We start from the raw sequence: 18818 nt of genomic DNA on the forward strand, positions 1-18818 counted from the left end.
GAGAGTGCACGCTTAATTTTCATGCATAAATCTGATGCGAGGATATAAGGGAGTTTCACCTAATTGTTATGAACTTATATTCACAAGTAGTAAAGGTTGCTCGTCACAACCGTGTTAAGTAAATTCTTGGCATAAGTTTCATGCAATTCATAGTTACAAGTGCTTCGTCAATGCTTATGATTTTCATAGAACTTAATGATTCTTGCTTGTATCTCTATTATTCAATTCATGTAGGGAGCTTGTGGGGAATGCTTTGGGTTGTTGTATGCAATCATCCAATTCAATGAAATTAGGAAAATCTGAGGGTTAATTAGTGCAATTCACAGTTAATCTGGGGCGTTAGGAATTCATGGTTTATTGAAAAGCAATTGGAAATCGTTTTGTATGCATGTGTGACATGTGTGGAGAAGAACCTCCTAGCTAGCCTTTTATCGATTCACTTTACTCAAATTCGTCCAGATTTCACTAGTTCTTTACTTTACTTGTTTTGTTTTCAAATTCGTCAAAACCAAATCCCCCTTTACTTTGTTGAGTCACATTAGTTAGAAAGTGATTTCGTTTGTGTTTTTAAGTGTTTTGAACCAAGTTAAAACCTATTTTTGTCCAATTTCACTCTTAGTGGTAGATTTGAGTCTTTTAACTTGTTTTGTGCTGTTTTTAGTCTTTTGAGTTGTTTTTAGTGTTTTATAGTTTAGTTTTGCATTCTTTGAGTCTAGCTTAGTGTTTTAAACTTTGTTTTATGTTTTTGAGTCAGTTTAGAGGTTATTAGCAAGCCCTCCTAATCCTCGGTCAAGAACGATCCATACTTACATTCTTTACTACAATTGATACAAGAGGGTTTAATTTGTGTGCTAAGTTAATTTTCGCATCAAATTTTTTGCACCGTTGCCGGGGATTAGCAACTTTGCTAATCCCTTGTTATTTCCTTTTTGTTTATTTTCGTGTGTTTTTATGTTAGTTATTGACCTTGTTTGTTTTCTTGTTTTAGGTATTAGTTTATGACTCAGAGTTCTCATCCGATTCGTGAGCATATCTTGGACTTTGACGACAATTTTGAGAGGACTTTGAGAAGGAATAGGAATCAGCAAGATCGTAACCCACCTATTCCTGAACCTGAGTTTGAAGAACATCCACTTGAAGAAAAAGAGGAAGATCCCAACATGGCAGCGGACAATCAAACAATCAAGGAGCTTTCTGCTTCGGGATTGGACAATGTTGCTCCCCTATGCATCCAATACGCCCTGGCTGCCCCAGGGAAGATGGACGAGTTCGAATTGAAATCAAGTTTGTTGCATCATATTCCTAAGTTCCACGGGATGTCCATGGAAGATCCTAATAAACACTTGAAGGAGTTCGAGGTTGTTTGTTAGAGTATGACCCCTGTGAATGTTGATGGGAGCATTCTGAAAATGAAGTATTTTCCCTTTTCTCTCTTAGAAAAGGCTAAAGATTGGTTGTATGAGCTAGCCCCCGGAACTGTCACATTATGGGAGAGTATGAAACGGGCATTTTTAGAGAAGTTTTTCCCAACTTCTCGAGTCATTCTACTACGCAAAAGGATTAGTGGCATTCAGCAAAACCAAGGTGAATCATTTCCCACTTACTATGAGCGTTTTAAAACCCTTGTTGCTTTATGTCCACATCACCAGATGAAGGAGGAGCTTCTTCTTCAATATTTCTACGAATGGCTTCTACTAATTGAACGCCAAATGCTAGACGCCTCAGCGGGATGAGCTTTGGTGGACAAAACACCCATGGCTGCCAAGACCTTAATTGCTAACTGAGCATTGAATGCTTAACAATATGAAGGCGTTGGTCAAATGGACACCCCACGGGAACAAGTGAATGAGGTAAGTTCCACATCCGACATTCAATCGCAGTTAGCTAATCTTACTTCCATTATGTCTCAGATGGCTGAAGGAATGAGGATGAAAGAACCAAGTGTATATGGTGTGTGTTCTATCTAAGGACATGCCTCTGAAAAGTGCCCTCATTTGATTGAAAATGGTGGATGAGAAAGCGCCAATGCAATTGAATTTCAAGGCCACAATCAGCCAAGGAACAATCCATATTCTAATACGTACAATCCAGGTTAGAGAAACCATCCAAATTTCAAGTGAAGGGAGCCCCAACAACCTCAACAACAAGGAGGCTTTAGGCAGCAACCTCCAGGCTTCTATACCAAGCAATACGCACCAACACAAGCCCCACAACAACCTGCCCAAAACACCTCAGGTACATCTTTAGATAATGACATACTTCTTAAATTACTCACTAATTTGTCTCAGGGGCAAGAAAATCAAGCCAAAGCAATGGAAAACTAAGACAAAAGGGTGGACTAAATGGAGAAGCAAATTGGGCAGATTGCGGAGTTTGTAGGACAATTCAGAAAGCAAGGTAAGTTGCCTAGTTCGACCGTTGTCAACCTGAAGAGAAGATTCGAATATGCAAAAGCCATGAGTTTGCGAAGTGCAAAACAAGTTGGATCTGATCCCCAACCGTCCAATTCATGTTCCAACGAGGTTGAAGAGTTGATAATTGAAGAGGAGGAGCAAAGCACCCCCACGACAAGGGTGGAAACATCTTTGCCGCAGGCCCCAAAAGCTCATAAACCATCCAATTCAACCAACAAAGGTGAGGAAGTTCTAATTTTGATTAATTCTAACGTTGTTCCTCCAAATGTACCCTTTCCTCGTAGGTTTATGCAATCAAAGAAGGAAGAGGCTGAAAAGGATATTTTGGAAACGTTTAGAAAAGTTCAAGTCAATCCACTTTTGGATGCAATTAAGTTCCAAGGTATGCCAAGTTTTTGAAAGAACTTTGCACAACTAGGAAGAGAATTTCGAGCAAGGAGGTTGTCAAGGTAAGTGAAAATGTCTCAGCTGTTTTACAGCGTAAATTGCCCACTAAATGCAAGGATCCGGGTAGTTTTACCATTCCTTGTGTAATTGGGAATACTCGTTTTGAATCTGCCATGTTAGACTTAGGTGCATCTATAAATGTCATGCCTTATTCAATCTATGCATCTATGCACTTAGGCGAATTGAAAAAGGATGGTGTGATTATACAATTGGCCGATAGATCTAATGCCTATCCAAATGGAGTTTTGGAAGATGTTTTAGTGCATGTCAATCACTTAATCTTTCTGGCGGATTTATACGCGCTTGAAATGGACGAGTCGGACCACTCCCCTACATTACCTATCCTCCTTGGATGGCCATTCATGAAAACTGCCCATACTAAGATTGATGTGTTTAATGGAACTTTGACGATGGAATTTGATGGGGAAGTTATCAATTTCAATCTTTCTGATTCTATCAAGTATCCTAGTGAGGATCACTCATGTTTTTCTATTGATTTATTTGCTTTTTTGGCACAGGACCATTTTGAACAATTGAATGACGATGCACTTAAATTGGTCGTTGCACGAGGAATGGACATTCAAAACAATGAAGCAGTAACCATGCATCCCCAAGGCATGAATGATTTTTCCCTTGCCGTGCCCCCTAATGAAGATGTGATTGAGATGGTGGCTATCCTTGAATCATTGCCACTACAATCTAGTAAGTTTTTTGACCCAATTTCCATTTCAATTTCGGCTAATAAGTTACTTCCCTCAGTTGTGCAACCACCTACACTTGAACTTAAGCCATTGCCAAGCCATTTAAAGTACGTTTTCTTGGGCGATGATAAGACATTGCCCGTCATCATCTCAAGCACACTCACGGCACAAGAGGAGGACAAGTTGGTAAGGGTGCTAAGGGAATACAAAATAGCAATTGGGTGGACATTGGCCGACATAAAAAGAATCAGTCCCACCACTTGCATGTATCGCATACTTTTGGAGGAGGGGTCTAAAACATCTCGAGAGGCTCAACGCCGACTCAACCCTCGGATGATGAAGGTTGTGAAGAAGGAAATAATCAAGCTTTTAGATTGTGGAGTGATCTATCCTATTTCAGATAGTCGTTGGGTTTCGCCCGTTCAATGTGTTCCAAAGAAATCCAGAGTAACTGTGGTGACAAATGTTGAAAATGAGCTTATGCCTACTCGAATCCAAACAGGTTGGAGGGTGTGTATCGATTATAGGAAGCTCAACGCCACCACTAGGAAGGACCACTTCCCTTTGCCATTCATTGACCAAATGCTTGAGAGGTTAATGGGTTATGCTTTCTATTGTTTTCTTGATGGTTATTCTGGTTATAATCAAATTGTCATAACACCCGAGGACCAAGAAAAAGCCACTTTCACATGCCCCTTTGATACATTTGCGTATCGTCACATACCATTTGGTTTATGTAATGCACCTGCCACATTTCAAAGATGCATGATGAGCATATTTTCTGATTATGTTGAGAAAATTATTGAAGTTTTTATGGATGATTTCAGCGTTTTTGGTGATTCATTTGATGGTTGTTTGCATAATCTCAGTTTGATCTTAAAACGATGTGTTGAAACTAACCTAGTTCTCAATTGGGAAAAATGTCATTTCATGGTTAAACAAGGCATAGTTTTAGGACATATCATCTCTGAAAAAGGAATGGAGGTTGATAAATCAAAGATCGATCTTGTGTGTCACTTACCCTCTCCTACATCGGTTAGAGAGGTTCGTTCTTTTCTTGGACATGCAGGTTTCTATCGAAGATTTATCAAAGATTTCTCAAAGATTTCCCAACCTCTTTGCCGTCTCCTTTAAAAAGATGTGGCGTTTGACTTTAATAAGGAATGCACGACATCCTTCAAATAACTCAAGGAGTTGCTGACCACGGCTCCCATTATTGTTCCACTAGATTAGAGCCTTCCTTTTGAGCTCATGTGTGACGCATCCGATTATGCTTTAGGGGCTGTTTTAAGACAAAGGAAGGATAAGAGGCCGTATGTCATCTACTATGCGTCACGGACGTTGAATGATGCCCAATTAAACTATTCCACAATAGAGAAAGAACTTCTTGCTGTTGTCTTTGCTTTAGACAAGTTTCGATCATATTTAATTGGTACTAAAGTAATTGTTTTCACTGATCATGCAGCTCTAAAGTACTTGCTCTCCAAGAAGGAAGCCAAGCCAAGGCTAATTCGATGGATATTACTTCTTCAATAGTTCAATATTGAGATTCGAGACAAAAAGGAAAGTGAAAACGTGGTGGCTGACCACCTAAGCCGTATGATGCATAATGAGGAGTCCCTACCCATTGCTGAAACATTTCCTGATGAACAATTGATGTCCATTAAGGTAAATGAACCTTGGTATGCTGATTTGGTAAACTTTTTGGTGTCTAAACAAATTCCAAGCACTCTCATTACACACCAATGTGATAAGCTTAGAAATGACGCACGGTTTTATGTGTGGGATGATCCATATTTGTGGAAATATTGCCTGGATCAAATTATTCGTCGATGTGTGCATGATTCTGAGTTTCATTCCATTTTAAGCTTTTGTCATACATATGTATGTGGTGGTCACTTTGGCACACAAAGAACAGCACTTAAGGTGTTACAATGTGGGTTCTATTGGCCTAGTATCTTTAAGGATGCTAGAACTTTTTGCTTAACATGTGATAAATGCCAAAGAACAGGAAATATAAGTGCAAGGGATCAAATGCCACAGGTTTCCATCCTCAATGTTGAAATTTTTTACGTTTAGGGTATTGATTTTATGGGTCCTTTCCCTTCCTCACATGGCTTCCTTTATATCTTACTTGCTATGGATTATGTGTCGAAATGGATGGAAGTAAAAGCCACCCGAACTAATGATTCTCGAGTGGTTGCAGATTTCATTAGAACTAACCTATTTGCAAGGTTTGGAATGCCAAGAGTAATCATAAGTGATGGAGGTTCTCACTTTTGCAATCGAACCATTGAGGTGCTATTGAGGAAGTACAATGTCAAACATAAGGTTTCAACACCTTATCATCCTCAAACCAATGGGCAAGCCGAGGTGTCTAATAGGGAGATCAAACAGATTCTAGAGAAGATCATTGGGCCAACAAGGAAGGATTGGAGCTTGCATTTGAAGGATGCGTTGTGGGCGTATCGCACGACATATAAAACACCCATTGGCATGTCCCCATTTCGGCTCATCTATGGCAAACCATGCCATCTTCCTGTAGAATTGGAGCACAAGGCGCATTGGGTCGTCAAAACATTCAACATGAACCTTGACGCCGCTAGAATTCATAGAAAGCTCCAATTAAATGAACTTGAAGAGATTAGGCATGAGGCTTATGAAAACGCCCGAATTTACAAGAAGAAGATGAAGGCTTTCCATGACAAGATGATTCAAGGCAAATCATTCTCCATTGGGCAGAAAGTGTTACTCTTTAATTCCCGCCTTCACTTGTTTCCTGGTAAGTTGCATTCCAAATGGATTGGTCTTTTTGGGGTTACTAATGTTTTTCCTCATGGTGCAGTCCAAATACAAAGTTTGAAGACGCAACAAGAATTCAAGGTAAATGGGCATCGTTTAAAGCCCTATTATGAGGCCTTTGAGGAACATGTCGTGGAGAATGTACCCCTCCATGCCGTGGGCCCTGTTCAAGCTTAAATGGAGGTATCGTCTGGTTGGAAAACGTTAAAGCAAGCGCTTCTTGGGAGGCAACCCATGTATTAAATAAGAAAGATTTTTGAATCGCTCCACAATCAGTTTTGTGTTTCTAAAAACCTTCCCTTTTCTGCATTTTTATTTTGCCATGATTGTCATTTTTTTATTTATTTGTTTGTTGCTTATTTAATTATTTTTAGGTATGGGTTTATTTTTTAGACATTGACAGATATGCAAGGTATTTTCACATTAAAATTTGTGGAAAATAAACAAGAGACAGAAAAATACAAGAGAGAGCCTTCACAAAGGCTGTTTGGGAGAAGTCTCAATAGTCGGCAGAGCCTCAGCAGTCGGCGAAGCCACAGAAGGAGGAGGTATCGGAGGTTGATCATTTGGAGCTTCACTATGCGGTACAGCCCCAGAAGACGAAGGCAAATGCTGTTGGAACAAACCCACAAACCTCTGATGATCAAGTAAAATCTGACTATCAGATTCTTGCATTTGGTCAATCTTCCTCTTCATATTTGTAGCATAGTTATGTGCGAGCCTATGCAACTGTTTATTCTCATGCTTAAGCCCTCTAATCTCCTGCTTGAGACTTATCACTTCAGCCGCCAATGTTTCAACTTAACGGGTTTGAGCAAATAAGCGTTGGGCCATATTAGACACAGAACCCGCACACTGCACACTGAGAGCCAGAGAATCCTTAACAGCCAACTCATCAGACCGTTTGGCAAGTAGTCTATTATCTTTAGGAGTGATAAGGTTCCTGGCCATCACCGCAGCTGTCATATCATTCTTCATCACCAAATCCCAATGGTACGGGGACCAGTAAGGGATATGAAGGATGGGCACCATATGTTGTCTGAAAAAGGCATGGCTGCTTCTTCACCAAAGTTCAAATCAAAACGATGGTCGGAGGGGCTAGACATTTTCAAGGGTGCTGAAGAAAGAAGAGGTCGGACAAGTCAAGATCGTAGAAGTGCAAGAATGAAGTTTCTACAGGCAGAAATTCAAGTGTGCTTTGAAACGTACTGCGTGCCTCTATAAAAATCAGCACTCGACGAGATTTCAGAGATCGAAGAGGTGAGCTCAGAAATCGAAGGGGCTAATTCAAAAATTGAAGAGGCGCTAGCTTTCTCAAAAGTTGGGCTTGCTCAGAAACCACGGGCCAATCTTTTTTTCCAGATTTATCCGCACTTGTCACATGCAACCTCTGCACTCGACGGAGCCCAGAACTCGAAGAGGCAAGCTCAGAAATCGAAGAAGCATCTACTTTTCCAGATGTGTCAGCATCTGTCACATGCATACTCAGCTTGCGGAAATCACGGGCAGTTTGTCGAAGTGCCGATTCCAGATATCGAAGAGGCACTTGCTTTTCCAAATGTGTTAGCGCCTGTCACATGCACACTCAGCCTTGCAGAAATTACGGGTAATCTGTCGAAGATCTCTTGTGAAGAAGAAAGCACGTGAAATTAACTGTTAAATCATCCAACGGTTGTCGACAAGAGTGAAAGAATAGCACCGAGAATGCTTTCCCAACGAAGCCTCTCGAGTCACTCAGTGTTCCTTATTCCTTGGGGTACCTCTGCAAACAACTCATCTAAAGTAAAAGTATTTCATATCATGAAGGTTGAAAGCAAGAGTATCTCATATCATGCTTTCTCCCTGTCCTTCTCCTTGTCATTGTTTTCATCTGCGGGACAAGGAGAAAGAGAGCAATCAGCCAGCATTTGGTATCAATCTTCTGATCTAGAGTCGACTGCCTGGAACCCCTTCCTGATTGCTTACCTAGCCCTGCTCTCGAGTACTCATCTTCAACATCTTATGCTTCATCTTCGTCTACCACATCTGCCTGGGGAACAAATAAGGGAAGTGAAAATGATACCTCGAAGCATGTGGAGACAATGTGCTAATTCATTCTCAGCTAGGGGCAAGGAGAAAGAAAGCAAGAGGTAGGCACTTGGAAAGATTGAAGAAAGAAACAGACCATCACCTCTACCTCGTGCCTGCCTGCCGTGCAGAAGAAACAAGCAGAGAAAAATGCAGACTGCATAATCAAATCAACCCAGCAGAAGGAGTCTGATTTGAAACCAAGGAACTCTGATATTCCTCACTCAGAATTCTAAACCAGTTCGAGATCAAAGCTGTGGAAAGTTGCCAAGATCATCTATCTCCAAAACCAGATTTACGTTCTTAAACTCTACTCTGTCTGGTTTTTACTTTACCATACTTGTCATGTTTATTCGTTGGTTGTTTGTTTGCTTGTTTTTATGTGAGTTTATGCTTGAAACATTGAGGACAATGTTTGATTTAAGTGTGGGGGGTAACCAAGTTGTTTTGCATGAAATTTGTAGGAGTTTATCACCCATTACTTCTAGTGTTGTTCCTTGCTGTTTTTAAGTATTTTTAAGCTGTTTTGGAGTGTTTTAATGTGTTTTGACATAAAAATCCGAAAATCTCATAAAAATTCGAAAAATTGTTTTGAAAAACCCAAAAAGAGTTGTTTTTGTGTGTTTATTTGTGTCTTAGGGTACCTTCCAACACAATGATGAGGATTTGGTTTTTAATTACATGACTGTTAAAGAGAGTTATAAACATGGATAAAAATTTGATTTACTCTTTGGTGTATGCTTTGTTGTGGTTATAATTTATGAATTCACATGCAATCATAAAGAAAAAAAATCAGTTTTTGTAACATGCTTGAAGGAAGTAACTCAAATGAAAGCTACAACCTCGTGAGACTTGAGCCTAAACGTTTATTTGGAGAGTTAATAATCTGTGCATCATTGTTTTCTAAAGTCGTTGCATGATCTCATTATTCTTTGCTTGATTGCTATTTAGAATGCGTTTCATCATTTAGTTCCAAATACTAGAACTCATGCCTATTTCATTCAAAGCATGCTATTGATTTGCATAACACATATTCAAGATGAAGTTGTGTAGTGACCACCAAAGCCAAATTGCCGTGCCCCTATTTCAGTATGTGTTTAAGTTTAACCCCGTTAAGCCTTGTTAAGCCTATGTTCTTTGTTAACCCACACTATCCTTACCTAGCCTAGTTTTAAGATCATCCATACCCTTGTTCTTGAAGCATAGTAAAGCATGACCTAAAATGAACTCCTTTTTTATCAATGTATTGCAAAAAGCAAGTGTGGAGGAAGTGATTCGTGCGTGTGTGTGTACCAGAGTCCTTAATAAGGCATGGGTAGAGAAAAAAAAAGTATGAAAAAGAGCTCTAAAGTGTTGTTTGTTAAAAAATGGTCCAAAACATTGAATTTGGCCCTAAGTGTTGCATGAATCTTCCCTTTGTATGTAAAAGTTGATTCTGCATTCTAAAGTGAATTCCAAGTGTCTATTTCATTGCTTTGCTTGCTATCACTTTAAGAACGTTTGTTATTCCTATCCTTTCTTTGTTAGCCATTATCCCCAAGCCCTATTACAACCCTTGACTTCAATCTTGAGTGTTGTGCGTTTCAATTTGTGGAGTTCGAAATTGGTATGAGCATATGGTGTCACTGGTTCTCGCATCTAAGTAGTAGCATACCATTCATGAGATCATATCTAAACATGCTTAATAACTCCAGAAAATTGCTTCCTTTGTTATAATATATGTGAGTCCCAGTCTCTAGTGTAGGGTGTGTAGTCAGAAAATGTGTATGAAAATAGAGAGTATCTTGTAAGGAATTGAGCAAATTCTCTAAGGCATGTTACTACATTCAAAACATTGTTTTAATTGGTTAATTGTGAACTAGTAAGTAGTGACTGTGATTAAGTTTGTGCTCAAGTGTGAAGATAACCAAAATCTGTGGGAATGATGATTTTTAACATGTCATGTGCATTGGAAATCCCTAAGGCAAATGTTGGAAGGTTAGGTTGTGCTTTGTTTGTTTTGTTTCGTTTTGTTTCTTTTGTTTTGCTCGAGGACTAGCAAAAGCTAAGTGTGGGGGAATTTGATAGGAGCATATTTATGCAACTTAGTTACTTGTTTCTTGGCATTTACTTAGTTTAATTCTAGTTATTTTAGTACTTTAAGCTATTTTCGTGTGTTTGTAGGTTCAAATAACAAAGTTGGCAACTAAGTGCTATTTGGAGCATTTTGGAGCATTTTTGGGCCAAGATTGGATAGTGCAAGCATGGAGACATGAGGATGGACGTTTTTGAATATTAGAAGGCTAGAAATCAACATGTGTGTGTGCAAGTGTGTTGACCTACAACTACAAACATCCATCCACTACATCCATTACATCCACTCATTACCAAATACTCATCCACTACACCCATTACATCCACTCATTACCAAACATCCATCCACTACACCCATTACATCCACTCATTACCACAACACTCACCCACTACACCCATTACATCCACTCATTACCAAACACTCATCCACTACACCCATTACATCCACTCATTACCAAACATCCATCCACTACACCCATTACATCCACTCATTACCAAACACTCATCCACTACACCCATTACATCCACTCATTACCAAACATCCATCCACTACACCCATTACATCCACTCATTACCAAACATCCACTCATTACCAAACATCCATCCACTACACCCATTACATCCACTCATTACCAAACACTCATCCACTACACCCATTACATCCACTCATTACCAAACATCCATCCACTACACCCATTCCATCCATTCATTACCACAACATACACCACTACCACCTTAATTAGATGATGGTCCTCTCCCTAGCCTATATATACATCCACCCTTCACCATAACAAGAATCAGAAAAAATCCATCCAAAGACACTACATTCACATCTCACAACTCCATACACTTACACTTTCATTCCTAGGCTGTGAGCACCATCCATTCATCCATTCATCCATCCATTTGCCATATATCTCAAAACACAACTCCATACACTCCATTCCCTTGGCCGAGACATTCACCAATCCTAAATACATTCATAACCTTTCCATATATCCATACACATCCTTAGACACTTATGTTGCAACAAGGTGGTGAAAACGAAGGTCCTTGGCGTTTCAAGCTTGAAACTTTGGAGCGTTTTAGGTGTACTTCATTCTTGCTTTCAATGTCTACTTTGTTATTTTCTGATTTTGTTGCAATTATGAGTAACTAAACCCCCCTTAGCTAGGGGGGAATTCGAAACCATGTTCATGCTTGCAATATGATTTGATTACTTTCAGTTGTGATTCATAAGTTGTGAATTCAATTTACTTATCCATTTGAATTAAAACTGATTTGTGTATGTTGGTTGAGAGTGCACGCTTAATTTTCATGCATAAATCTGATGCGAGGATATAAGGGAGTTTCACCTAATTGTTATGAACTTATATTCACAAGTAGTAAAGGTTGCTCGTCACAACCGTGTTAAGTAAATTCTTGGCATAAGTTTCATGCAATTCATAGTTACAAGTGCTTCGTCAATGCTTATGATTTTCATAGAACTTAATGATTCTTTCTTGTATCTCTATTATGCAATTCATGTAGGGAACTTGTGGGGAATGCTTTGGGTTGTTGTATGCAATCATCCAATTCAATGAAATTAGGAAAATCTGAGGGTTAATTAGTGCAATTCACGGTTAATCTGGGGCGTTGGGAATTCATGGTTTATTGAAAAGCAATTGGAAATCATTTTGTATGCAAGTGTGACATGTGTGGAGAAGAACCTCCTAGCTAGCCTTTTATCCATTCACTTTACTCAAATTCGTCTAGATTTCACTAGTTCCTTACTTTACTTGTTTTGTTTTCAAATTCATCAAAACCAAATCCCCCTTTACTTTGTTGAGTCACATTAGTTAGAAAGTGATTTCATTTGTGTTTTTAAGTGTTTTGAACCAAGTTAAAACCTATTTTCGTCCAATTTCACTCTTAGTGGCAGATTTGAGTCTTTTAGCTTGTTTTGTGCTATTTTAAGTCTTTTGAGTTGTTTTTAGTGTTTTATAGTTTAGTTTTGCATTCTTTGAGTCTAGCTTAGTGTTTTAAACTTTGTTTTACGTTTTTGAGTCAGTTTAGAGGTTATTAGCAAGCCCTCCTAATCCCCGGTCCAGAACGATCCCTACTTACATTCTTTACCACAATTGATACAAAAGGGTTTAATTTGTGTGTTAAGTTAATTTTCGCATTATAGATCATCATTCCTTATGATTGGTCATGCAAGTTCTTCGTTGTGTGATCCAATTGCTATCTTTTACTATAAAAATCTTTTAACTTTTTTTTTATTTTTTTACACTAAGGGGGTGGAGGACTGAGCTAAACTTCCCAATGAGCTAGCAATAATGTGGTTCAAATTCACCATTGGTGAGAGTCGAACTTAAAACCTCTCACTTATAAGTGAAAAGGAATACCACTAGACCATAGTAAGATTCAAATGATTTATTATTTGGAACCGTGAATCGGCATGAACCAAACGGAACATCAATCGAACCATACAGTTTTTTAATAAATTTAAATGGAACCGCACCGAACCAAACCGTTGATATTTTTTCGTTCCGGTTCCAATTTTAGGTAGAACCGGGCCGAACTGAATCGTGCCCACCCCTAATGGTCCATCAGAATACTGAACCGAAAGACTTTGGAAAAGAATTTTCAATATTGAAAACTAAATGGAAATTTTAGTTTTTTATTTTTCGAAATTTGGTAATACTGAAATTATTTCAATATTTCGATTTAAGATCGAAAATGGGCCTTCGGGCCCAATTTGTTGAGCTTTCTGATTTCACCTGGATTTTGGGCTCAAATTTGATCAGCTTAATTTTGTTGGCCTTCGGGATGTATGCAATTTTTATTTGGTCAATTTATTCACATACAAATTATTTATGGCGTTTTAGTCAAAATGGTCTTGAGTTTAACATAATTTCTCACTTTGGTCATTAACAATGAAAATCAATAAAAGTGGTCTCTAAATTTATCTACCGTAACTCATTTTGATCATTTCGTGAAAAATCTGTCAATATTCTAGTTAAATTGTGACATGAACGACAACGTGACCACCTTTTTAAGGCTCTTATTGTCAATCCAACTCCTCTACCTAACGAGGATATTGACAAATTTTTCACGGAATGACCAAAATGATATACTGTGGACAAACTCAATGACCATTCCTATCAATTTTCATTGTTAAAAACCAAAGTAAGGAGTTATGCAAAAAGTAGGGACTATTTTGGTTAAAAATCCATATGATTAGTCCTACAATCTTAGTTTACAAGTACAACCTTAGTTTTGGCAATTTTTATGCATTTTTACACTTTGCCACTTAGCTCCAAAAAATTGGCACAATTTAGGGTACTAAATTACGATCTCTATACTAGCAAACTACTTAAGTTAAAATTACGTGCAACAAATACCTAAAAACAACTAATTAAGTTACGATCCAAAATGAAATAAATTAAGTTATAAACCACAAAGCAACAAGTTAGGTTACAAATATAGTTCGTTAGAACTTAGTTCAAGGTTGTGAAAATTGCCCCCTTCGGTTCGGTTCATGCTCAACAATGCCCAATAATAATCACAACCAACAGTTAGTATATATCCAATTCAACATATTACAACCATCAATTCAGCATATATCGAACTCAACATAGCAGATGTCACATATGCAATTCAAACTAGGGCATACCCAAACTCTAACTAAAAATAGCCGAAATTCCAATTCAAAATAGCACATATCCAAATAATTCAAAACTCTAAACTGGATACCAAATTTTCAATCACATATCCAATTCAAAATTAATTAATCACATAGCTACCCAATTTTCAATGAAAACCACTATTAAGTCGTACATAAGGCCATCTCCAACCGATCCAGCCAGAGGGCCATAGGGCAAAAAATAACCCTAAATGACACGAAAACTATTTCCAACCAAAGGCTAGGCCAAAGGGCTCGTGGGCCCCATTGGACCACAAAAGAAGAATCGGGCCAACCGGCTGGCCCAACCCAGCCAGCCCTGATCGGTCCAGAAGTTTGAATCCCAACGACTAGTTGTTGAAGTCAACTAGCCATTATATTAAAAAAATATTCCTTTAACTACCTAAGCCATTAATCAACATTAAATAACATTAAGCAACATTAAACAACATTAAACAATATTAAACAACCTTACATAACATTAACTAACATTAAACAACATAAAACTTATACAACATAACATTTACCAACATGAAACTTAAACAACATTAAAACAAACATTTGACAACATAAAACTTAAACGCCTACTCCATGCTTCTTTTGGCCCAAAGATGTGCAACAAGATCCTATTGTAGGTACTTGTTTGTGGCACGGGAACATATCATCCTATGGTGCCTCATGTACTCATTTAAAGAGATATTACCAGTTCTTGGTTTCAAAGGCAAATTAGGCCCATCATATATTTTTGCACGAGCCCTTCTTAACCTATTTGGATCCTCTTGGTTGTCGTCAGACTCTCCATCAATATACCCATCTCGTTCATCGTCCACAATCATGTTGTGTAATATGATGCAAAACATCATGATGGAGTTCAAGTTTTCTCGACTCCACCCTCTTGCCAATTCCTTAATTATCTTCTATCGTGCTTGTAGAATACCAAAAGCTCTCTCAACATCTTTCCGGTATGCCTCTTGGTGTAAGGTGAACCACCTTTCAGCATCATCCACAAGGTTTGCAATTGTTTGGACAAGTGTCACCCACTTTGGGTAAATGCCATCTGCCAAGCAATACCCCATGTTGTACTGATGCTCGTTGATGTAGTAGTCAAGTTGAGGTGATTTGCCCTCCGTCAGGTTATTGAAGAGGGGTGAATGCCAAAGAACTGTAATATCATTTTGGGAACCTAGGACTTCAAAGAAAGCATGCCAGATCCAAGTGTCAAATGACTCAACGACCTCTAACACAATTGTTGGCTTTCTCGATCTTCCGCTAAAGCCTTATTTTCATCTGGTGCGATAGTTCTTCCACTACCAATGCATGCAATCTAACGGCCCTACCATGCCTAGAAAGCCATTGTCTTCAGCTTTGCGAAAAAAACCATTTTAGGTCTGCTTGATTTGGTTGACGGAGGTACTCCTCTTTGTAAAGTTGAACAACTGCTTGACAGAATTCAGTAAGATTATCAAGGCCTGTAGACTCAGACATACCATATGTATCATCCATTGCATCAACTGGGGAGGCATAGGCCAACATTCGGAGTGCAATAGTAATCTTCTGATGAGGTGATAAACCAAGGTGGCCTGCTTTGTCCAGTTTCTGTCGAAAGTATAGATTGACATGTTGGACATCATGAAGTAAACGCTTGAAGACATGACGCCTCATCCGAAAGCGACTTCTGAAATCCTCTTCGTTGTACACCGAGTTGGGGTTGAAGTAGTTGTTCATTAGATTCTGATATGCCATCTTTCTATTTCGTGGCTTGTAACCATGATCAACAATAGAGCCATCCCATTAAGGTTGTTCTTTAGTTGCCTCACAAGCCATGACCCCAGACATGGCTGCCATATATGATGTATTTGCGCCATGCTCCATCTTCTTCATCGGACACATCATCTTCTTGCCTCATATGCGCCTATTTATCTTCTAATTGAGAAGTGGATGAGGAACCCCAGTTGGAATTCGAAGAGGATCCAAAGTTGAAATTCATTGCAAAATTGAATTGAAAGAGATATTGGAGAGGCAAAGCTGAAGGTGTGTGAATTATAGGCCAATATCCACCCTATTTATGGACATTGGAAACTAAAGATAAGAAATGCCACGCAGATAAAAATCCTATGTAAAATCACTACAACCAATTACATCTCGACATGTGGCACTTAAAATCTGAGATGTAAAATTATTGAGATTCCTTATCGACAAGAAATCTGCAAAGTCACTCAAATATTGACAGGTGGCACTCAAAATCTGAGACGTACAATTATTGAGATTCCTTATCGAGGTAGTTTAATTTAAGTAACCATCTTAATTCAATCAAAATAATAAATTATGTTTGGCCCTATAACCTTTGGCCCCCTCAATTGGAGATGATTTTTTGTCACAGAGCTATGTTTGGTGGCTATAGGGCTAAAACGAGCCATCTGACCCTCCTTCGTTTAGAGATGGCCTAAGTGACTGACCTTCGAGTCTTTCTTGTTCCAAATTAAGCAAATTCAAGTTCTTGTAATTCAAGACCTGATTGAACCCACTCATGAAGGAAATATTTGTGAAAACTAGTTCATTTAAGCAACATCTATGCATGTTATTAACAATTAAAAGGCGGAATCATGCTTGTATGCTCTTAAAAACAAAACTTAACCCATGAAATTCAAAGCCTAGTAGTTATGGTGAACCAAGACTCAACTTAAAAACAAAGTGAGTTGAGAAATCTTATACCTTTGTTGATTCCTCTTGCATAAGCAAAGGCTAATCACCCAAGATAGAAGGCCTTCATTCCTTATTTCTTCGCTCCATGGATTTTTTGGAGGAGGATGGATGAATGGATTCTCCAAGTTCCCAAAATAGAGAACCTCTAAGTCACCATACCAAGGAGAGCATTGATGAAGAGATGAGTAACCTAGGAAGAGATAGATGCTAGTAATCTCTCCCTAGGGTGGCCGGCCTCCTAGAGAGTCAAGATAGCTTTATGTTCTCATCTTTTCTCCAAAGAAAACCCTTATGATGAAATGGCTATAAAGTTCCTTTTATAACACCTCACAATGGAGTGGCAAACTTGCAATTAATACAAGTTTGCTACCCTCACCAATATGGCTGGCCATTGCAGGTTAATTGGGCTTTGAAGCCCTTTGTGTTTTCAAGTTGTCATACAACTTGAGTTATTGGGCTTGACATTCAAATCCCATTGGGCCTTGCGGCCCAAAACTAACCCGAGGTCTATAACGAACTTATTCGTTTGATTAATTAACATATTATTCATCCTAACCATAAATAATTAAACCATTTAATTATTCTTACTCATCTCCGTTGTTTCTTCAATCTCTACCTTACACGGTGTACGATCCATTAGGTTCCTTTTAGCGAGGCAATGGGCGATTAGAACTCTTCAAATCAATTGTGAATTGAAACATGCTTTCAATTCTCCCTTTAGTGATTATACACCTTTAGGGCTTCCACAAATCATGAGTGACACCTAGCAGTATATCATGGCTACCCAAGCTAATCAGAAGAGGTAGATATCCCATTCAGTTTAGGATTACAATGAAATACGGTCTTTCTCTAATACAATACTCTTAACCACATTGTTTGGTTTGATAGTTTATTCATGTCTACTATCCAATGTGATTCTCTTACTTATATGATTACTTTGAACGTGATTTGGAACAACTTCCTAAATCTCATTCATACTCTGGCCAGAGATTCTTAATCATATCATAGAGTATTCTCCTTCAAACGCTTTGAAGGTTAGAGATCCCTTGTTATGCATTCATTTGCCTCCATGACTAAGTGGCTTAACCCCAAGTATGCCGTGGACACCCTTTAAATGAGTGACTTTGACATAGTTAAAGATCAAGGACCTAACCACAAGACAACTATGATGCCTCAGATCAAATGACTACTTTGGATTATCCCAACCATGAGTTCTCATGTGACATGAGTATGAGAACTCCTTGTTAATTGTGTTCAGTGGACTTATTCTCTATTGGGCACCTACATACTTGTCTTGGTGTCAGTCACACCAATGACTCAAGACTAGTCAATCTCCCTAAGAGAAGATAACATGTACTGATCTTAATAGACTGTCAATGCCCAATGGGCAATCCTATGATCATGAATGTTTAGGATATGTATTAAATCAGGAATGTATTAAAGATAGGATTTGGTGATTAATCATATCTTTAATGTCTTTAACTTTTTCATGCCATGAGTAGGGGAGCTTGGTGATGTCGTAGGTAGTTGCTCGAGCGTCCAGGGATGTTGAGCTTCAGGTTGGAATATTTGTGGGCCTTACACTTTTAATGAGGCAAAACTCGTCTTCTTCGGAAAAAATTCTATATGTTGTCTCAAGGATTTTCTGGATTATTCTAGGCTTCACAAATACCCCCACAAATGCTAGGTTACACACATATAATGGCAGTAGGCGTAGAAATACCAAGCTAAGCAGGCAAGCATAGAGTTGTTTCCTGATTTGACGTAAATTTTCCATTTTAACTTGGAATTTAAGTCTTCTACAAAAGGGAAACCAATAAGGGGTTAAATAAGTTTACACAAGAATTTTTATCCCAACAGGATAGAGAGAAAAGGCTAGAGGAAAATGTACCCCCTCCCTTAGTTTTCTTTTTTGTCTGCGCTTGTGAAGAGTTTATCGCATTG

The 18818-nt window shown here is 38.6% G+C and overlaps 1 protein-coding gene across 1 annotated transcript; it reads right to left on the reverse strand.

Annotated features, from left to right (window-relative positions):
- Positions 1-15530: 15530 nt before the first annotated feature.
- On the reverse strand, positions 15531-15914 carry LOC103448149 (uncharacterized). The gene has a single exon (XM_008387397.3). It carries the CDS (start codon positions 15912-15914, stop codon positions 15531-15533), a length of 384 nt encoding a protein of 127 aa, XP_008385619.3.
- Positions 15915-18818: the final 2904 nt, after the last annotated feature.

The sequence above is a fragment of the Malus domestica genome, chromosome 11 (genome assembly GCF_042453785.1).
Source record: "Malus domestica chromosome 11, GDT2T_hap1".
NCBI lineage: Eukaryota > Viridiplantae > Streptophyta > Magnoliopsida > Rosales > Rosaceae > Malus > Malus domestica.

What these genes read in the sequence shown, in the direction of transcription:
- LOC103448149 (XM_008387397.3), bottom strand. Translation starts at nt 15,914, where the DNA reads ATGGCATATCAGAATCTAATGAACAACTACTTCAACCCCAACTCGGTG.